General features: G+C 40.3%; 1 protein-coding gene across 1 annotated transcript; it reads left to right on the top strand.

Annotated features, from left to right (window-relative positions):
• The first annotated feature begins 628 nt into the window (after window positions 1-628).
• Window positions 629-13,752, top strand: LOC145446204 (uncharacterized). Its single transcript, XM_080324442.1, has 6 exons — window positions 629-948; window positions 1,856-1,958; window positions 3,059-3,258; window positions 5,448-5,652; window positions 12,621-12,853; window positions 13,353-13,752. Exons 1-6 carry the CDS (start codon window positions 675-677, stop codon window positions 13,646-13,648), a joined length of 1,311 nt encoding a protein of 436 aa, XP_080180568.1. The 5' UTR covers window positions 629-674; the 3' UTR covers window positions 13,649-13,752.
• Window positions 13,753-17,905: the final 4,153 nt, after the last annotated feature.

The following is a 17,905-nucleotide window of genomic DNA, read 5'->3' as shown; positions in this document are numbered from 1 at the left end:
CTTGTTTTCGGATCAAATTGAAAAATGGATGTCAAAATTTTAAAAAATTGACACGAGCTACTTTGATGTATAATTTCGAAAATGCCAGATATAAACCTTGGCGATTAAAGCAAAACGACTAATGACTTTTCGAATAAGTACAATCTCCGAAAGAATATCCTATAGTCATCATATGGAAGTTTTTTCACATGGTTTCTATGGCTATGTTGTTGAAATAAGTTTGGTGAACTTCTTCAACAATCTTCTGCTATCCAAAACGCGATCGCAAAAGGTAGGTAGCCTACCTATAATAGGTATAGTTTAGTATGTAGGATCTACCTATACCCTTGCCTACAAATTGTTAACAGTGGAAGTTGTCAAAAAACATGAACACTAGGGTAGGTACTGTAAGTAGGCAAAACCAAATTGGGAGCTTCGAAAACGGTCAAATAATTTGTTACTAACCATATCTGCTTCTGGCGCCCTACGTTTACAGTACTCCGTGGTCCAATCAAAGCAGGAAAGAATGAATCCTTTTCCAAACGTCACCACCCATTCTTTAAAGCCTTGTTGTTGACCTACCTATATATTACCTTTGTCGGTGTAAGGATCGAACATTGAACCATTTCCTCACATCTTCGGCAGGAAAATACCCTAGGGGGGCAGTAAATTTATTTCTAAGAACAGGCGAATCTATGATGTCATCTCGATCACCGCACGATGCGTTGCAGCAGCTTATCAAAAGCGATGACGAGGACTCGGGAACGGAACATTATGCAACCCCGGTCCTTTATAGAAAATCTTTAGAGAACATCCTCACGGATACAGTGGTAACTTATGAAGACGAAACTATTGTTGCCAAATCCGATGTGTCCGAGGGTAATTCTGTCGAAGTTGCGAAAAGCGGAACGGACAACGATGCCCGCGTGACCCCAGCAAAACACGCGTCTGCCAGTAGCCCAATATTGGGTGAGTTGGTCGAGTTGGACGTTCGAAAGCACATATCGTTTATGCAAACCTAATATTTCAAACTTCAAATTAGAAGATAAACATCCAAAAAGAGTGCTTCCAAACTAGTTTCATGCGCGAATCATTTCGACCATTTTTACCAATCTCACGCATTACCTCGTTATTTCGACCGCAAAGGAGAGGTTAAGAGCTTTTGTAAAGTATGATATAGCTCCTGGGCTGGCTTACATTACTTTTGAGGATCAACTTTTCATAATTATATGGTGAATTAGCCCATGTATCACTGTAAGAGTATCTATCACAGAAATTTGTTCCGTTGTTCGTGTCATCTGGCGTTTTGCATCTTGAAATCTCTAAAAGTAGCACCTCTCCATTTAGTACTAATACTGTGCGACTCTACTTTTTAATACAGACTAAACTTGAAAACCTTCCGAACTTCCATTTGCTACTTCTACTGAAAGTAGAGTTGTAGATGTAGCATATCATGGAAGGCGATACTTCACTTGTAATTGGGTGGCAATTTACGCTCTTAATTTTATTTCAACTTGAGTACCAGAGCATATATTGATTACCTCGACCATCTCTACTGACAACCCTCTCAATCGCATCAATTGATGTCCGTGATGGCATCATAAGACAATGATATTTGACAGGAAGGTTCCGACACCGAGATTTCAGAAAACATTGGGCCGATTGATCGGCCGTGCTCAAAGTATGACCTCATTGTATGGTGCGCCACAGATTTGAATATTCGGGCGTCATTCCTCGCTTGAATGGCAGTCCGTTCTTTGTGTTACACAATGGGTTGATTCCATGCTAACTGTATAAGCACTTTGATGCCATTCCCACTGACCATGGACTTTTTCAAGCACAAGTAACGTAAGAGTCGCTTTCTCATTACTGACAGAATCGTCGTGCATTGTAAAGACTGGCGAGGACAATTCCGAAGAATCGAGCGGATCACACGACCCTTCATCTGACATGCTGCTGCCAATCGAGTCGACACCAAAGTATGTTCACTCGATTTGAGCTCTTACGTTGTTCAGTCCAATCGTAGTATTTCAATTGTTGTATTTTTGACACTTCTATACTTTGTGGTTGTGGAGACGGAACTGCTCACTTTGATACCATACACTTTTCATATCGTCAAGTAAGTTTATATATGTTTGAACCACCTTGTGAGTGAAGTTGTCACGAAATGTACCATTAACCGCAGTAAATGAGTACAAATTCCACAACTGCACATTTCCATTTGTAGATGCATCCCGAAGGAGTCAAAATAATTTTTCTACTTGGGCTATTACTTACCGAAATGGTTTTTAGACTAGCCCCTACTTCCCTTCCACTTGACATTGCTTTAGACCTCGCAAAATGAAAATAAGTAGTTGGGAGTTGTACACATCACTTGCATGAGTAAAATTATCTTGAAAGCTCGACGAAACCGGCCCTTTGTAACGATAACTGATTACCATGGCGGGCATTTACTTGCAGTGTAGGTAACTTTTCGGCGTCCATTACCATTAACCGCAGTAAATGAGTACAAATTCCACAACTGCACATTTCCATTTGTAGATGCATCCCGAAGGAGTCAAAATCATTTTTCTACTTGGGCTATTACCTACCGAAATGGTTTTTAGACTAGGCTCGAAGATACGCCATGCTATTTATGAAGTAGCCACCTCCGAGTAACTGCTAAAAGTTACTGAATAACAGCCCTCAACCGATTCCATTTTTAAACTTCTTTAGTGCCTTTTATTCCTTCACATTCTACTTTCACTTGAGGTAGTTTTGGCATGTATAAATCGCTACTTCTATTTGTCAAGAAGTAGAATTTCACGATGGTACTTTTACTTCAACTTGATTATCAACGCCGAGTACTTTGACCAACTCTGGAGTGGTTCCGAAATATCTATAGCGCACACCATCCGATTGTCTACTAAAAGCATGCGACCCCTACAGACTCTACTTGTAATTACTTTTCACGCACGCCATCATCTACCGCCACTTGTGGTAGTTTTGACTTAGTTGGAAATCACTACTTCAGATTTTTATTACGTAGAAACTGAAGAGGCCTCAATGATGGCTAACCTGCTGCTTCTGTACTTCGCAGCGATCCCACACCGGCCCACCGGCAGGCGAGTGAGCACAGGTTCGAAGCAGAGAGGCGGACCCGCGACTTCAATTATGCGAAGGTATTGGAAGACTTCTGGGCGCACGGCGGTCATGGAAGTGGTCAATCTTCTGACGGCTCGCCTCGGCACCAAAGGAGGGAAAGTGAATTAGGTCTGCTTGGAAAGGACAGGCGATCAAGTAAGGTGTACTCTAGAGTCGTGGACAATATACTTGAGTTCGGTTATTTCGTCCATTTACGCCATGGCGCACGGCGAAATCGGGTGTGCGACACTTTCCGTTACGGAATAATGCTTTCATAGCCATTCCAATAGATCAGGGGCTATGTTCCCTCCTATTTTCGACGAGTCTGCGCACACTCCCCAACTCACTGTGCAGATCCTTGGACAACAGTGCGTAATGACCAAAAGAAAGGTCATCACTTCGGATTTTATGTGCACAACTTGATTTTCTGTGCGCAAAGACAGTGTCAGCACTGCGCATTTGCGCACGTGCTCAGCTTGGAGGAAACATTGATCAGGGGTTCTTAAACTTATTTGATCACGAACCCCTTATGGTTTTATAGGCAGTTGCGCGTAACCCAAAAATTTCAGAATCCGCTGAAAGGAAGGTCCTTACATAGGGTTAGCATACGTCCTTTTTGAAGAGTATTTTTGACATTTGTGAAATAGTTCTCGGAGAACGCCCAAATGTCCTCTATTTTGAAAATTGGTCCTCTGTTTTGAAAATTTTGGTCAACAGTATAGGAATTAAGTACTTGCAGTCTTACGGTAGTTGAGTCAGAAAGCTGTCCTTGTTTTTAGTCAATCAACGGGAAATATCATGGAAAGTGTGTACCCTTTTTTGGTGAATAAACTACAAACTCGAAATAAATTTACAAAATGTTCCGGATTTTACTCCGGTATAGTAAGATTGGAATTTTTAAAGAGATCTCATTTCTTTTCCTCAAAATATGGTAACGCTACCCTTACATCAAACTGAACTTTATTTAGGCTATTCCATGCCTAAAATATAAGCCTATTAGTGACTAGAAAAGGTAGTTACATTCCCACTTACGATATCGTTCCCAAGAGATAATTTGTTTTGGTAGTTTCGTAATGACGTTTTGCCCTTTTACGGACCCACTAAAACTAGTTCGCGGACACCCGAGGGGTCCGTGTACCCAGGTTTAAGAACCCGTGCGATAGGTGCAATCAGTTGAATACAGTAAAGCCCATGCATATCTAGTTCTTGTGGAATGGACGTGTTTCCGTGTTCCACCCGAAGAAGGTGATACCTACACGTGAACAGAATCAGCCAAATTATTACATATATCACCAAATTGATTTGTGTATTTGACTCGTTTTCGTTCATCAGAATGGGCATGAAAGCTAAACTTTACCGAAATGTGACGAAGGTGTGAAATGCATCCGTTTTCACAGAAGTATTTGCAATGCAGTGTCAGCGAAAACGGGCATGTTGACACCCTCTGATAAGGGTTAACGATAGTACGTCACCGCTGCGACATTTCACTTTGTGGATTGATATGCTTCGCAAAACTACTTACTTTTAATAGTTCGTATTTTGATAAGTTGATCATAGTGTTGATTTACAACCGAGCCCTATTTAAAGAGTCTACATCGGTGTTTCCCAACGTTTTTGCTGTCACGGACCCCTTCATACAAATTATCAATTCTGCGGACCCCTGCCTAAATTTTGCCAGGACCTCAATAACCATACAATTGACTATTGTAATAATTAAGCTACTCAAACTACTTTACTGTGTCGAATTGTTGTTGTGAAAAAAGGAAAGAAAGAAAGAACAACAAAAAAAACAGAACGAACGAAACAATGAAAGTTGAATTCACCATTGTCGTACAAATGAAGAAACTGAAAAAAGTGACTACCAAGTACCAACCCACTACATCTGGGAGAGGCCCGAGATTTTAGCGGGGGTTGCGCATAACACTGTTATGACTTATTCATCCCACGTCAAGCGGTTTACCTCGGGATACAAGTTTTTTAGGTGCCATGCCGAAACTTTTCTACCGTGGGCAAATTTCAATAAAAAGATCTTGAACTAAACCGCATTCTTTCTATTACGGACAATTCTGATCCGACCGTAATCGGCATGCGTTGTGGCAGATGTAGTTCGGTACTACAAGCTCAATGTACGCACTGTAGGCAGCACTTGTGCATTTAAAGAGGGAAATGAAAGTTACAGGATTACTTTTCCTTTCTTCCTCATCCTTTCCTCATCCCTATCACCGTCTGTTTGTTAAGTATTTCGATTTAATGAATATATATGACTCTTTCTTTCTCATTTGCGTGACTGAAAGTTACTTGTCCAGCATTTGCAGAATTGTAATCATGTTTTGCGGGGCGTGCAGACTCTCCAATGGATCACACCACGAACCCTAAAAGCCCGTGGGGCACAAGTCATGTACCAGACGGGCTCTTAATATCGCTTCCCTTGCAACCAACAAGGCCAAGCCGTTACAGTACTGAAGAAGCGAGCCTTGCAGACGGTGTGCATTGGAACGCGGTATCTGACAGCGAAGAACCGAACAGTAGCACTGCACTTGGTCAGGGGAGGTCTGTATCGAATTACTTGTACTCTTTTCGGATTTTCCGAGCAGTTCCATACAATTAACACTATACCAAGAGCCGATATTTCGAAGCCACTTCCACTTCTACTTGACTTTTCGCACTAATTTTGTGCTTTTGTATTTCAATGACTATAAAAGGTAAGAAAACATTCGCCACCGCAATCCAATTTTTTAGAAATCCCCTCACCTACATACGAGTCATTTGTCATTATTTGAAATAGCGACGAATATGCACATAGCAAAATTCGTAAGAAGCCCACTTTTGCTAAGAAGTGGTTCTTGAATTGGTCTCATCTCGTGGTCGGCTGGCGACCGGGAACGGGCGATCGTTGTTAACAACCAGGGCCGTAACTGCCTCACCCCAAACCCCGGAATTGGGGGTTGAGCTGTAGATGGAGGCTTAGAATTATTTCGTGAATGAGCACAAATTATGAAGTATTTTTTCTAAGATTTATGCAACTTTATTTTAATAATTTCGTGCTACGCGCGATTTCTTGTTGCAAAATATCCTAGTTATTTGCACTCTTCCAACAAAAAATACGCATGATTTATAGAAATCGGCACTTAGGCGTATGTCATTACCGCGAGACGGCGCATTATTACATATGAGGTTTTAGGCCCTGTAACATGTCACTCAGAGTGTACCAGAACGATCGTCAGCGAGAAAATCTCTGCCGAAAAGGACTGCCCTAATACTAACGGAAAACTTCGATACATATACAATATATGTAATAGGGATGGTGTGAACGTGAGGTTCACGTTCGCATTCTGTGTATGAACCTCGGAAAGAGGTTCACGTTCACATACGACCTCGGCAGGTTCTGCACTGGGAATCTTCTTCCGATACTACAATTTTCACTTCACTATAACATTTTTGCTTGAAATTTTTTGCATTTCAACTGCGGGCCATTCTATATGAAAGGTGCTGGCAGCATAAAAAATCAACACTAAACGAGCAGCAAACTGACAATCTCAAACATTTTACTTGCTTTGTTACAAAAATTTGCTCGAAATAACCAGCTTGCCGTTTGTAAATACTCGGTGACTCTCTGCTGTGAGCTTAACCTGCAATCTCACAACATCAAGAGCGAAATACGCTACATGCAGTCAGCGAATGATGCTTATTCAACCAATCATTGAAATTGAAATCGTTGTCTGATGTAGCAGGGAGGGTTCTTGACTTCATATGTTCATTGTATCATAAAAACCATAATCCGTGCGATCGGGGTGCTGGTTATTGCTGTATAACTTGATAATAAGGCATTATCTGTAGCAAGTATCGAAACCCGTTTCACACTCTGCTCAATATCAACGTAGAAATACTCGAGACGCCGAATACATTACCCGGTCTGGCCTGGACCGTTGAGGCGTAAGCTTTTATTCCCTTGCAAGTCGTCGTCGAAATTGTTGGCAAAGCGAACGAAGATATTATATTGATTTTATGGGTTTATTATTTCACTTGATTGCCCAAGTTGATACATTTGGTGACGTCTAAAACGTTAATATGTACTTCAGCATTGTGGTATTAATGTGGCCCGAGTCGTCGCTAGGTATCATGTACATTAATAAAGGCTATCACTTCACTGAAATGTAGTGTTGGAATTGGCAATATGACGTCACATGACGTCATGAGGTTCACGTTTGCGTTCACATCAGACTTGTACGAACTAAACATTTGGTTAGTTGATGGTCAACTAACTAACATCTAGTACAGAGGTCTCAAACTCTAATGTGATAGTGGGCCAATTTCCTAATTTTTGATGACGCCGCGGGCCGCAGCATCAATAATAGGGGTATTCAATATATATTATCCGAGTAGGCTTCATTTGACGGCACCTTGCAGACAGGCATTCTACAAACACCTCGCAAATGTAATTTACTACTAAACTATATAGTCACGCTTGGCACGAAAAAATCACATTTTCAAATATCTGAATAAAATATTTTTGTAAATAATTTGTTAACATGAGTTATAGACATCACGCGAGAGGACGCATAATGACATCGTAAAAGCTGTCGGGTTATAATATTGCAGCTAGCGGACCTTTGACGTGCCACAATTTCACGTAGAATATTTTAGAATTTACTAAATATTGATCTGATATCAGAGCATGTGAGCGATGTAGCCAAATCGGGGTTTCTGATATAGTCGTGATAAGTAGGCTATTGTTACTGTCATTGCCAAAGTCAAATTAAACCAGCGTTACGTTCTCTCTGATTAGTATTTGAACAGATCAATAACAAATTAGATATAATCAGTATTGTGCCATAGTAATAGCATTGTTTCTTAACCTTTTAATTGATCGTATCGCTTGTGATTTCAATAAGATTTCTATGCCCCCTGTCCATTTTCAACACAATTTCTGATGGTACATATATAAAAATCAGAAAGCCCATTCACATAAAATCGCGCGTAGCGCAAAGGATATTTTCCAGTTGAATAAATTAGACCACAAAATATTCCACAGCATACACGCCTATATCCACAATGCATCTCGTACCCTCTGATGTGGTGGTTCAAATCACGAGTGGGGCTAGGGACCCCTGGTTAAGAATCCCAGGAATATACATGAGCAATCGCCGAAGAATCCATTGGTTTTACAGCAGTGGAGCGTACTACTACTTTACTCGCCACCGATAATAACACGGATAAAGAGAACAAACAACACCCATGATGTAACCAAATATACGTCACGGAGACCACAGAATGCCAATGGTTTTCTTACACACCTGATTATATATCTATATACCCTTCGCAACGCAAGCTACGGGATTTTGATATATTACTATTCCCCATGACATTTTCATAGATTGTTGCGTCCTTATGATTACCAAGTCACTATTCCGATACGCAAGTCGATATTTCTCTGATTTTAAAGCTTGACCTAACTCAGCTCGAGTAATTTTTAGTTTATCCCCCAGACAATCCAAAATCGAGTAATTTGACGAAAGGTCTCACCAAACAAAATCAAAATTTTTAGTCACGGATCATCAACGGGACATGCTTTAGATTTTAGAAGTGATGTGTTTTTGTAGTCGTGTTAGAGTGTACTTTAAGTCCTTAAATCTAAAAAAGATATATGACACATGAATATATTGTCGAATATTTGAAATTCCAAAATGCCTTCGCGGGCCGCACAAAATGTCCTCGAGGGCCGCATGCGGCCCGCGGGCCGCGTGTTTGAGACCTCTGATCTAGTTCTAGTTGCGATTTTAAAAATTGACTAAGCGTAGGTGTAGTTACGGGTTTTGAGAATTGAGTAGTTCTAGTTGTAGTTGCAGATTTTGAAAATTCAGTAGTTCTAGTTCTGCGACTTGATCAAAACCTTATCAAAATATTCAAGCGAATCGGGTATCATACAGAGGTGGTCAGTAACGAAGTACTTGTAATTTTTCGAAGTACTCAAGTAGTTTCCCTCTACTTCTGGTACTTACTCAAGTAGATCTAATTTACGCTACTTCTACTTCTACTTCCTAATATCTACTGTCATCTACTTACTAACTTTTCGCTATTTTCAGTTTGTCAAGTAGAAGTAGTTTAATCCTCCAATCAGGAAGATAGCCTGAGGAATTTCGGGGCCGTTTTCACGGAGTATCAACAATTAATTTTCAAAAAAGTTGAGTAAAGCTCAAAATTTTCGTCGCGCTTCGCGCGCAGTGGATGCGCAGTTACCAGTATGATTTCACGAAAGTATCGGTAAGTATAATTTAGGTAGCGGGTTGACGTGGTTCCGTTCACACTGCATTGTCGTCCTTCCTCCATATGAAATATTTCATCACAGTATATATAAGCTCATCATAACGTTTGAAACTGATGTTTCGCAATCTAGCATTCACTTATCATATCGTAATCTAAAAGTCCATGGCGTGTCCTAGTCTGGAAAAGTGGACTCTGACTTTTTTTTTAGTTTTAGAGCTGTTTTGTCATACCACCTTTAAAACTTTCTGGACTAAAGACATGAAATACATATTCCGCTTTTAGAAGTATTATTTATATTTCACTTTATATTTGCAGTATCCTATACTTTCAGTTCTAATTAATATCAGTTCTTTTGTTTGGATAACATACATGTTGAAGCATAAAAGCAAGTGTAGTAATGCCTTTATAATTTCTGGAAATAAAGCTACACTAAATGACATTTTTCGATCCACCATATTTTTATCAACGTTTACTAATCGCGCAAAGTGTTTACACCGTATCCTATACAACTTCTCTGCATTACTCTTCGACTAAACTACGGGCCTTATAATATGAGGGAGGGCGCCAAACCATGATATTTTCTAAAGCGTGCTGTTCGAGTAAACAGAGGATTAGTATCGCATTTCCATATCAATACTATCATTTTCATCCCATGATGCGCACGAATGCTGATGCTGTAGAAAATTTGATACCTCCTGGTATGCATCAATATGAATCAAGCTCGGCACTTTTCGCATAGCTCAATTTGCACGTTTTGACAATCCATGCGAACGAATTATGATCGTTTTCACAACTACTTACTTACTTGAGTAGATTTAAAGTCGGTCAATTCTACTTCAATATCAAGTAGTTTTAGGCTGCATATGAAAGAAGTACTTCTACTCGTACTTGAGTAGATTTTTACGTCGCTACTTTTCTACTTGAGTAGCTTTCTTGACTACTTTGACCACCTCTGGTATCATATGAAAGTTGGTTACAGAGACAATTTTTCATATCTTTTTTATTTTGATTCTTTTGACTGTAATGGGGTGGAATTGCAGTCACAAGAGTCTCACTGCATTTGTATATGGAAATGGAATATGGTAGACCGATCGTTCCCATACTTTTTTGACTCAACACACCTTGATAAGATCAACTTATATTCATCACTACCCCTGAAGACTATATGTATGTCAATTTCCATCTAGCAATTTCAGATCAAAAGCTGTTCCTTGGGTATACATAAATGAGAATAGCTACCCATTGTTCCCGCCGTTTTCCCGTCCGTTGCTAAATTTCTACCCTTTCAACTTACCAACGGTTCTTTGAGTAGTTCTAGTTCTAGTTGCGGATTTTGAAAATCGGGCAGTTATAGTTATAGTTACAGTTGCGAGTTTTAAAATTGAGTAGTCAAGTTCTAGTTGTAGCTGCGCTTTTTCAAAATCTAGTAGTTCGTACAAGTCTGGTTAACGCAGAACCTTTCAAAATGGCCCGCGTTAACACGAACCTGAACTTTTCAGGGGTTCACACCATCCCAAATATATTTGTTTCTTTGTCCATATGCACCTAAATGGCTGGCGCTGAATGTTATTGTCCTGAAAATCTGAACCCCAAAAGACAAATGACATCCCAGCAGAGAAAAATTATTCGCCAGAAGAAATATCAATTTGTAATCGTGTGCGTCTTTTAGTTTAGTACGTCTGGGCGTTTTCAATATCTTCTGACATAGCAGACAGGGGTCACGAAAGCACATTATGTAAGGAAGTCATTATACCATCGGGCCCGCCCGAACATGATGAATTCTTATTTACGGGCCCTATATTTTCCAAGACAGCACCTCGCTCAGCTGTACCGGAAAATCTAATTACGTGGGCATAGGGAGGGTAAAAAATTGTAGATACGCAAGTCCCGATATTTTTGACCAATTCAATCATGAATTGTGAGAAGTAGCGGTGAACAAATTATCTTTATGGTGGGTCTTAGATTAGCAGCCCCGGAAGTTTGGACTATATCCCTGGGGGGATCGCAAGAACAACGTTTTTTAGGGAGGCTGGCGAAGTGCTGTTTGTGCCCTGTAAGAACTATAAGCCATTATGGGAGGTTCAGAGAAAGAGGGGGTTAAGAAATTACAGAAAGTTGTTTAGAAAAACTGTAAATCGATATCTCTTTCACACTAACAGCAGATATTTCCATATGAGATCACATTCTATCGGAAACCCTCACTAACGCACTACGTTGATGTTCATTTTTCATTCCATGCAACAATGAGTTTTCAAACCAACGATCACGTTTTCAGTACCCCAATATACATCATAACGTAGTGCGATGGTATGGGGAAGGCAATTGCCTTTGATTCCGTTACTTCTTGATTGTGCAAGTCCGTGGTTCCGAACGTTCTGACCGTGCGGACAGGTAACACTTTAATAATAATCGGAATTCACTGAAATTGTCATTATGACAAATGTATTCAACTATAAATAAATGCGACTTTGCTGTTACCCCATCTCTATTCTACTGTGAATATTCGCTAAAAATGTCGTTGAAATCTAACGTGATTTTGTTCAAACCTACGAGTTGTGGGCTACTTTTAAATCGTTTTATTCAACGCTTTCTGCATTGTGACGTGCGTAAATTCCAAATCAGATCATGAACTCAATATTACGGTGCCTGGCAGACAAATGCATTCCAAATTTCTACGTTAATTCAAAATTTGATGTTTCATTTCACTATTTAAAAGCGTTCAACTTTTGGTTCCGAGACGTAAAAGTCTGATATGTTATGCGGACCGGGTGAAAGTTGCGACGGACCGGTGGTTGGGTACCACGGGTTTATGTCCTGAAATGTCCAGGGAGTTGTGAATGACGTATTGTGTGTCGCGTTGCCTATGAATTGAATCGAACAAAACCACAGTAAGCACCAACGCGCATGTCATGAACAAAAAAAATTGTTTTATGGGTAAGCTTGGTGGGTGTCGTTGTGACATGATGTGTAGAAGGGTGGCGCGTTTGCTTCCTGATTTGTTGTCCAATCTGCTTTGTAAAAATGCTTGGGAAACACGAGTCAAACTTGCGACACCTCAAAAAATGTTTCCTTTTCCACGACTCGAGTGCTTTTTGTAGGTCTGCCATTCATTGTAACTTCTAATTGTAGTAGTTTTTGGCTTGTCTTATAATTTCCGCTTTTTATTTGTTTGTTTTATTTGAGTGCCAATAATGCGGCCACTTCCAATTCGATTATAGTAACGTTGACCACATTACAGCTTTGTATAATTGCAGTGCTCCCACGTCGACCCAATTGCAGAGAAGCGAACAAGGCGTCTCGGAAGAAAGCCATGCCCGCGACACGTACTACGACTCGGTATGGGAACGATTAGGGCCGCGTAGTGACAATGGCCGCAATCGCGTCCGTATCGTAGACCGACAAATGGCTGACTACCGCGATGATCAAACACAGCGAGACCGACAGAGGGAACGCGATTCAGCTCTGCAGAAAAAGAAAATACGATCAAGTGAGTTGTAAACCAATAAAAATTTTTTTCAGTTAATCGATTACCCCAATATATAGTTACATTGCCTAGTAAATGCTGTACACCAAAACTTTCTCGATTCCAACCGGTATTAGCGAAGTATTACAATTTTTTCCATTTTATTACATACTACTATGTTTGCGGTGGAGAATTTCGTTACATTGCAACCTCCAAACGTCGTGTTTCAGGCATGCCTGAAGGGAAACTATCTCTTTTCCCGAATTTTCGTTTTGAGACGGGCCTGTGATAGCGTAGGCAAGAAAAATTGCTTTAACAATGGAAAATTCCGACGTGAATTAGTTTGTTATTTACATCGCCCCGTTAAAACGATAGTGGTATAATTCGAAAAAAACTCTCTGAAATCTGCGACCAGAAGGAGCAAATAGACAACCTCTGCCCAAATCGGGCTGTTATGAAGCCTAATGTACACGGTTCGTTAGCGCTTATACAGGGCTAACTGGTCATGTGATTTCGCATTCAGAAAATTTGCGTGCTATATTACTGCGCTTGGTGGTGGACATACTTTTCATGCTTGGGTCGGGCAGCTTCGTTCTTGTAATAAGCCTGAAACTGACTCGTGGAGACAGCGCCGAATCTAGTTACGCGACAGTTTCCGGGTCCGAGACGGCAGACACAACTCCACGAATGCACCCTCCCCATTTGACCCGAACTGAAGTGGGAGGATTTTCCGTCTGTTGTCCTATTCTGTTCGCATCGCTTATAGGATTCGTTACGGACATGATTAGTTTCTGTAATCTGTTGAAAAACCGTGTTTAGCAGTCATCCTACGAGTAAGGTTTTACTGAAGAGGCCTTCTGATCTATGTCGTATTGTGTACCTTCTTTAAATCGTATTGTGTAACTTTTTTTAAATGAGACGATCACGTTGCATTGTTGAAATACATTTTATTTCGTGACTTGCGGTGCATTCAGAATTTACTTAGGCTCTGATTCGTGACAGCGATGGAGCGTTCGCACCGACCGTAACTGAACCAGTTCCCCTCATGGAAGATCGGATAGACAGCCGACTTCGCTTGATAAGTTCAATTGAATAGTATAATAATATTGAAATCAACAAGAATATTTTCGGCTGACACTGGCCGTGGGTAATCGTTGACAACAAGTAAGAAATGGAGAAGAACATCGTATCAAAAAAGATGGCATCACCAACCTGAAATATCGAACACGAGAGCGTTCAATAGGGATGGTGTGAACGCGAGGTTCACGTTCGCGTTCATGTGTGAACCTCTGAAATTTAAAGGTTCACGTTCACAAACAAACCTTGGTAGGTTCTGCATTTAAACTGCGGGCAATACGATGCAATGGCGCTTGCAGCATAAAACAATCAACACTACACGACCTTGACAACCTCAAAAATTCTATTTGCTTTTGTTACAAAAGTTTGCTTGAAATATCCAGCTTTCGGTTTGTGAATATTTATCGACTCTCTGCTGTGAGCTTGACCCGCAATCACAAAACATCAATAGCGAAGTACACTACATGCAGTCAGCGAACGCTTATTCAACCAATCAATGAAATTGATATAATTGTCTGATGTAGAAAATCTGGCAGGCGTACGTGGTCAATCTTGACTTCATATGTTTATTGTATGATAAACACCAAATCCGTGTGATTGGGATGTTGGCTACTGCTGAATAACTTGTGAATTGGGTAATATCGGTAGCAAGTATAGAAATCCGTTTTACACTCTGCTCTATATCAACGTAACAATACTCAGACGCCGAATACATTGTCCGATCTGGCCTAGACCGTTAAGGCGTAAGCTAATATTCCCTTGCAGGTACTCGTCGAAATTGTTGGCAAAGCGACGGAAGATAGTGATTTATGGGATTATTATATCATTTCATTGCCCCAGTAGATACATTTGGCGACTTTTAAAAATGTCAATATGTACTTCAGCATTGTGGCATTATGTGGCCCGAGTCGTCGCTAGATATCGTGTACAACTAGGCTATCACTTCACTGAAATGTAGGATTGGAATTGGAAAATATGACGTCACGAGACGTCATGAGGTTCACGTTCGCGTTCACACAGAACCTTTCAAAAAGGTTCGCGTTCACACGAACCTGAACCTTTCAGAGGTTCACACCATCCCTAGCGTTCAATGTACTACTTCTAGATCGGTGGTCGGAAACCTATGGCTCGCGAGCCATATATGGCTCTTTGGGGTATAACATATGGCTCTTTTAGAAATTATCAATTTTGTACTTAATTTATCAATTTTGCAGCAACTTGTAAGTAAATTTCCATGACGACGAGAATAATTATTTATGTGGCAGCGCAAATATGTCTTTGAGAGGTGAAGACAGTGAGGTATCAACGGTGAGGGGCTCGCACCACCCTCTTTTCAAAATCCCCAATTTATAACTTGCTGCCGCACCGTCGGTGAATAGCACCACACATGAATTCAGTCTACCAATCATCACGCGCCTGGAAATCTTGGATTGCACGATACCTTGATCTACACCGAGAAATAAAGTACCTTGGAATGAAATTCACAATTTGAAATTCGAATTAAAATTAAATTAAAATCTCGATTGGTTATCAGCTTTTTAACACCCCTTAAAAATGTAGGTGTGTAACGCAACGTTACGTTACGGCGAATATGTTAGGAGTCGATCAATACTTGGATTTTCAGAATCAGCTCGATAATTATATTTGATTAATATCAGTGAATATAAATTCTAGGCTATTTACGATGAGTTGCTCTTTCACAGGTGTGGCTTGGCCCGCCTGTGCCTTTTCTGAGTCGTACCTCTCCCTTTGCACTTTATTTTCGAACAATAAATATGAAAATTCCATGATTTTGCGAATAAAAATGTTCAAAATCAATTCATTCATAAACATCGACAAAAGATACGAATAACCATTGAATGGTTCATAATTTTCTTTCACTCATCCTTGACGATATCTGAGGCACTTGCATCCCCTAAACCTACGTCACTGACGTATCACACGGTCGGTATCTATGTAATGCTGTAGTGACCATGTTTGGCTCCACCTACTCATGTGGGCAGAAATAGATGGCGCACAATACGAATCCCATATATTTACGCTACCAATACGTCACTGATGTTCAATTATGACGTAACATTTGATTGACATGTATGGCCCTTTGGGAGTTATAATTAAAAATATCAGGTCAATATGGATCTTCGGTCGAAAAAGGTTCCCGACCACTGTTCTAGATGGTACACGAACTCCATTTTTGACACAGCCTGGGCTGTTATATTTTGATAAACGTCGACTCCAAGGCACACAAATGAAAGTGTGAACGCCCCCTCCCAACAACACGAAATATGACGTGTCGATAACTTTTGGCACAAGCAGGATTATCCAACAGATATATGCCAGAGGCCGAATTTATGACCTTGCTGAGCATCAAGCTTGAGCGGGTGAGTCAAAGGTGAGCTTTTCGCCGAGCCAGATGCGCGTGGTGATTCCTTGGACGTTCATATCTCAGTATTAGAAGAATGAATGCTATGAATGGAGGAAGGTGCCAATATAGTATAGCGCAGTTGTGAGAACCTGATGAGCACTCTGCTCAAGTTTGTTTGTGGGTCAAAAGATGGATATTATGGCGCAAGGAATCTCTTATTGATTGGTTCGATGCAATGATTCATAGCATAAATGTACTCGCAGTATTTATGATTATGAGTAGAGCGAATTTTTTTTTGACCTAAAAACTAAAGATTTTGACCTAAAAATCCAAATTTTGACAATTTTTGACCTTAAACTAAATTCTGACCAAATTCTGACCTAACGTATGCAAATTAGATGTTTTCCCAAAAAATGTTAGAATTGTACTACTTATCCTCATTTCTGGTTTGAACTGTCTGTCCTTACGAAGTAGTTTTCCCTGAAAAACCTTTTTGACTCAAAAACTGACAAATTTTTACGTGACAAAATATTATTTTAACAAAATCTGGCCCATATGATGAATTCCAGTACATGACGACTATGGTGAAAATAATTACAATTTGTTGCAGTACAACGAAAGGTACTTTCCTACATTCTTGGCGGGATATCTAGATATCTAGTTCTAGGTATCACTGATTCTCGGGTAAAAAGTGTCTGTCTTTACGAAGTAGCTTGCCAAGAATGGAGATGTGGCGATATAGCGTAGTGGGATAATCCACAGCTACAACACCAATGGGTTGTGGGTTCTAGTCCGACCGAAGTCGACTCCATAATTCCTACCCAAGTGTTGAAGGTTTATCTATAGGTTCCTCCTCGCCCTCTCATCCGCGTGAGCGTTGTCTTACAAAAAGCATAGAAGTGGACCGTGCTACAAGTTGGCAGATACTCGGCGGATACGGAATCGAAAATAAAGAATATCGGCCTGGTGTAAATGACCATTGTCGTCGACAAACACCATGAATATACAAACAACAACAAGAAGAATGGAGAAAGAACGTTCAACTGTAGCAGCTGCTAGCTGAGAACACTGAAGTTGTGCGTGCGAGCACTGCTAGTGACACACCGTGTTGCTTCATTCTGACAATGGTGTACATCTCAATTTTTCATAAAGATATAAGAACCATGCAATGCCCACGCAGTCTTGCTTCACTTAGGATATTGCGGTACGTTGAGCCTTGGGCGTAACTTTGTGTCAACCTATTTTTTCATTTGACAGTGTTTATGATTCACAGTGAGGAGACAATGCGCCGTCTATAAAGTGGGCTACAAGCTGAAAAATGTCAAACGATAAGTTCACCGATTGAGCGAAATATCCGATACAAATGAAATGCAGGTTTCAAAAAATTATGTCTTTGTAAACAATTTTGACTTTTTTTGACCTAAAGCTAAAATTTTGACCTTATTTTGACTTTTTTTGACATGTCAAAAAGAATCGCCCTAATGTGAGTTGTCGTAAGAACATATAATTGTATTCAATTTTTCGTAAAAAAAAAACACGGAGAATGATGCGATCAATTGTTCGCAGCGAAGACAAGACGACCAATGACCTCGCCTAGCTGCAATGAGAAATGATATATCGCTTCGCCGAGAACG

This window comes from Botryllus schlosseri, chromosome 1 (genome assembly GCF_051294905.1).
Source record: "Botryllus schlosseri isolate E-star chromosome 1, Bs_hap1, whole genome shotgun sequence".
NCBI lineage: Eukaryota > Metazoa > Chordata > Ascidiacea > Stolidobranchia > Styelidae > Botryllus > Botryllus schlosseri.
The sequence above is the reverse complement of the archived record's forward strand: the minus strand, read 5'-3'. Positions and strand labels throughout refer to the sequence as shown.

Excerpts from the sequence above, each read along its gene's own strand:
- LOC145446204 (XM_080324442.1), top strand. The coding sequence starts at position 675 with ATGATGTCATCTCGATCACCGCACGATGCGTTGCAGCAGCTTATCAAA. Across the intron at positions 949-1,855 it reads TGCCAGTAGCCCAATATTGG|AATCGTCGTGCATTGTAAAG; the intron begins GTGAGTTGGTCG and ends CATTACTGACAG. Across the intron at positions 3,259-5,447 it reads TGGAAAGGACAGGCGATCAA|ACTCTCCAATGGATCACACC; the intron begins GTAAGGTGTACT and ends CGGGGCGTGCAG.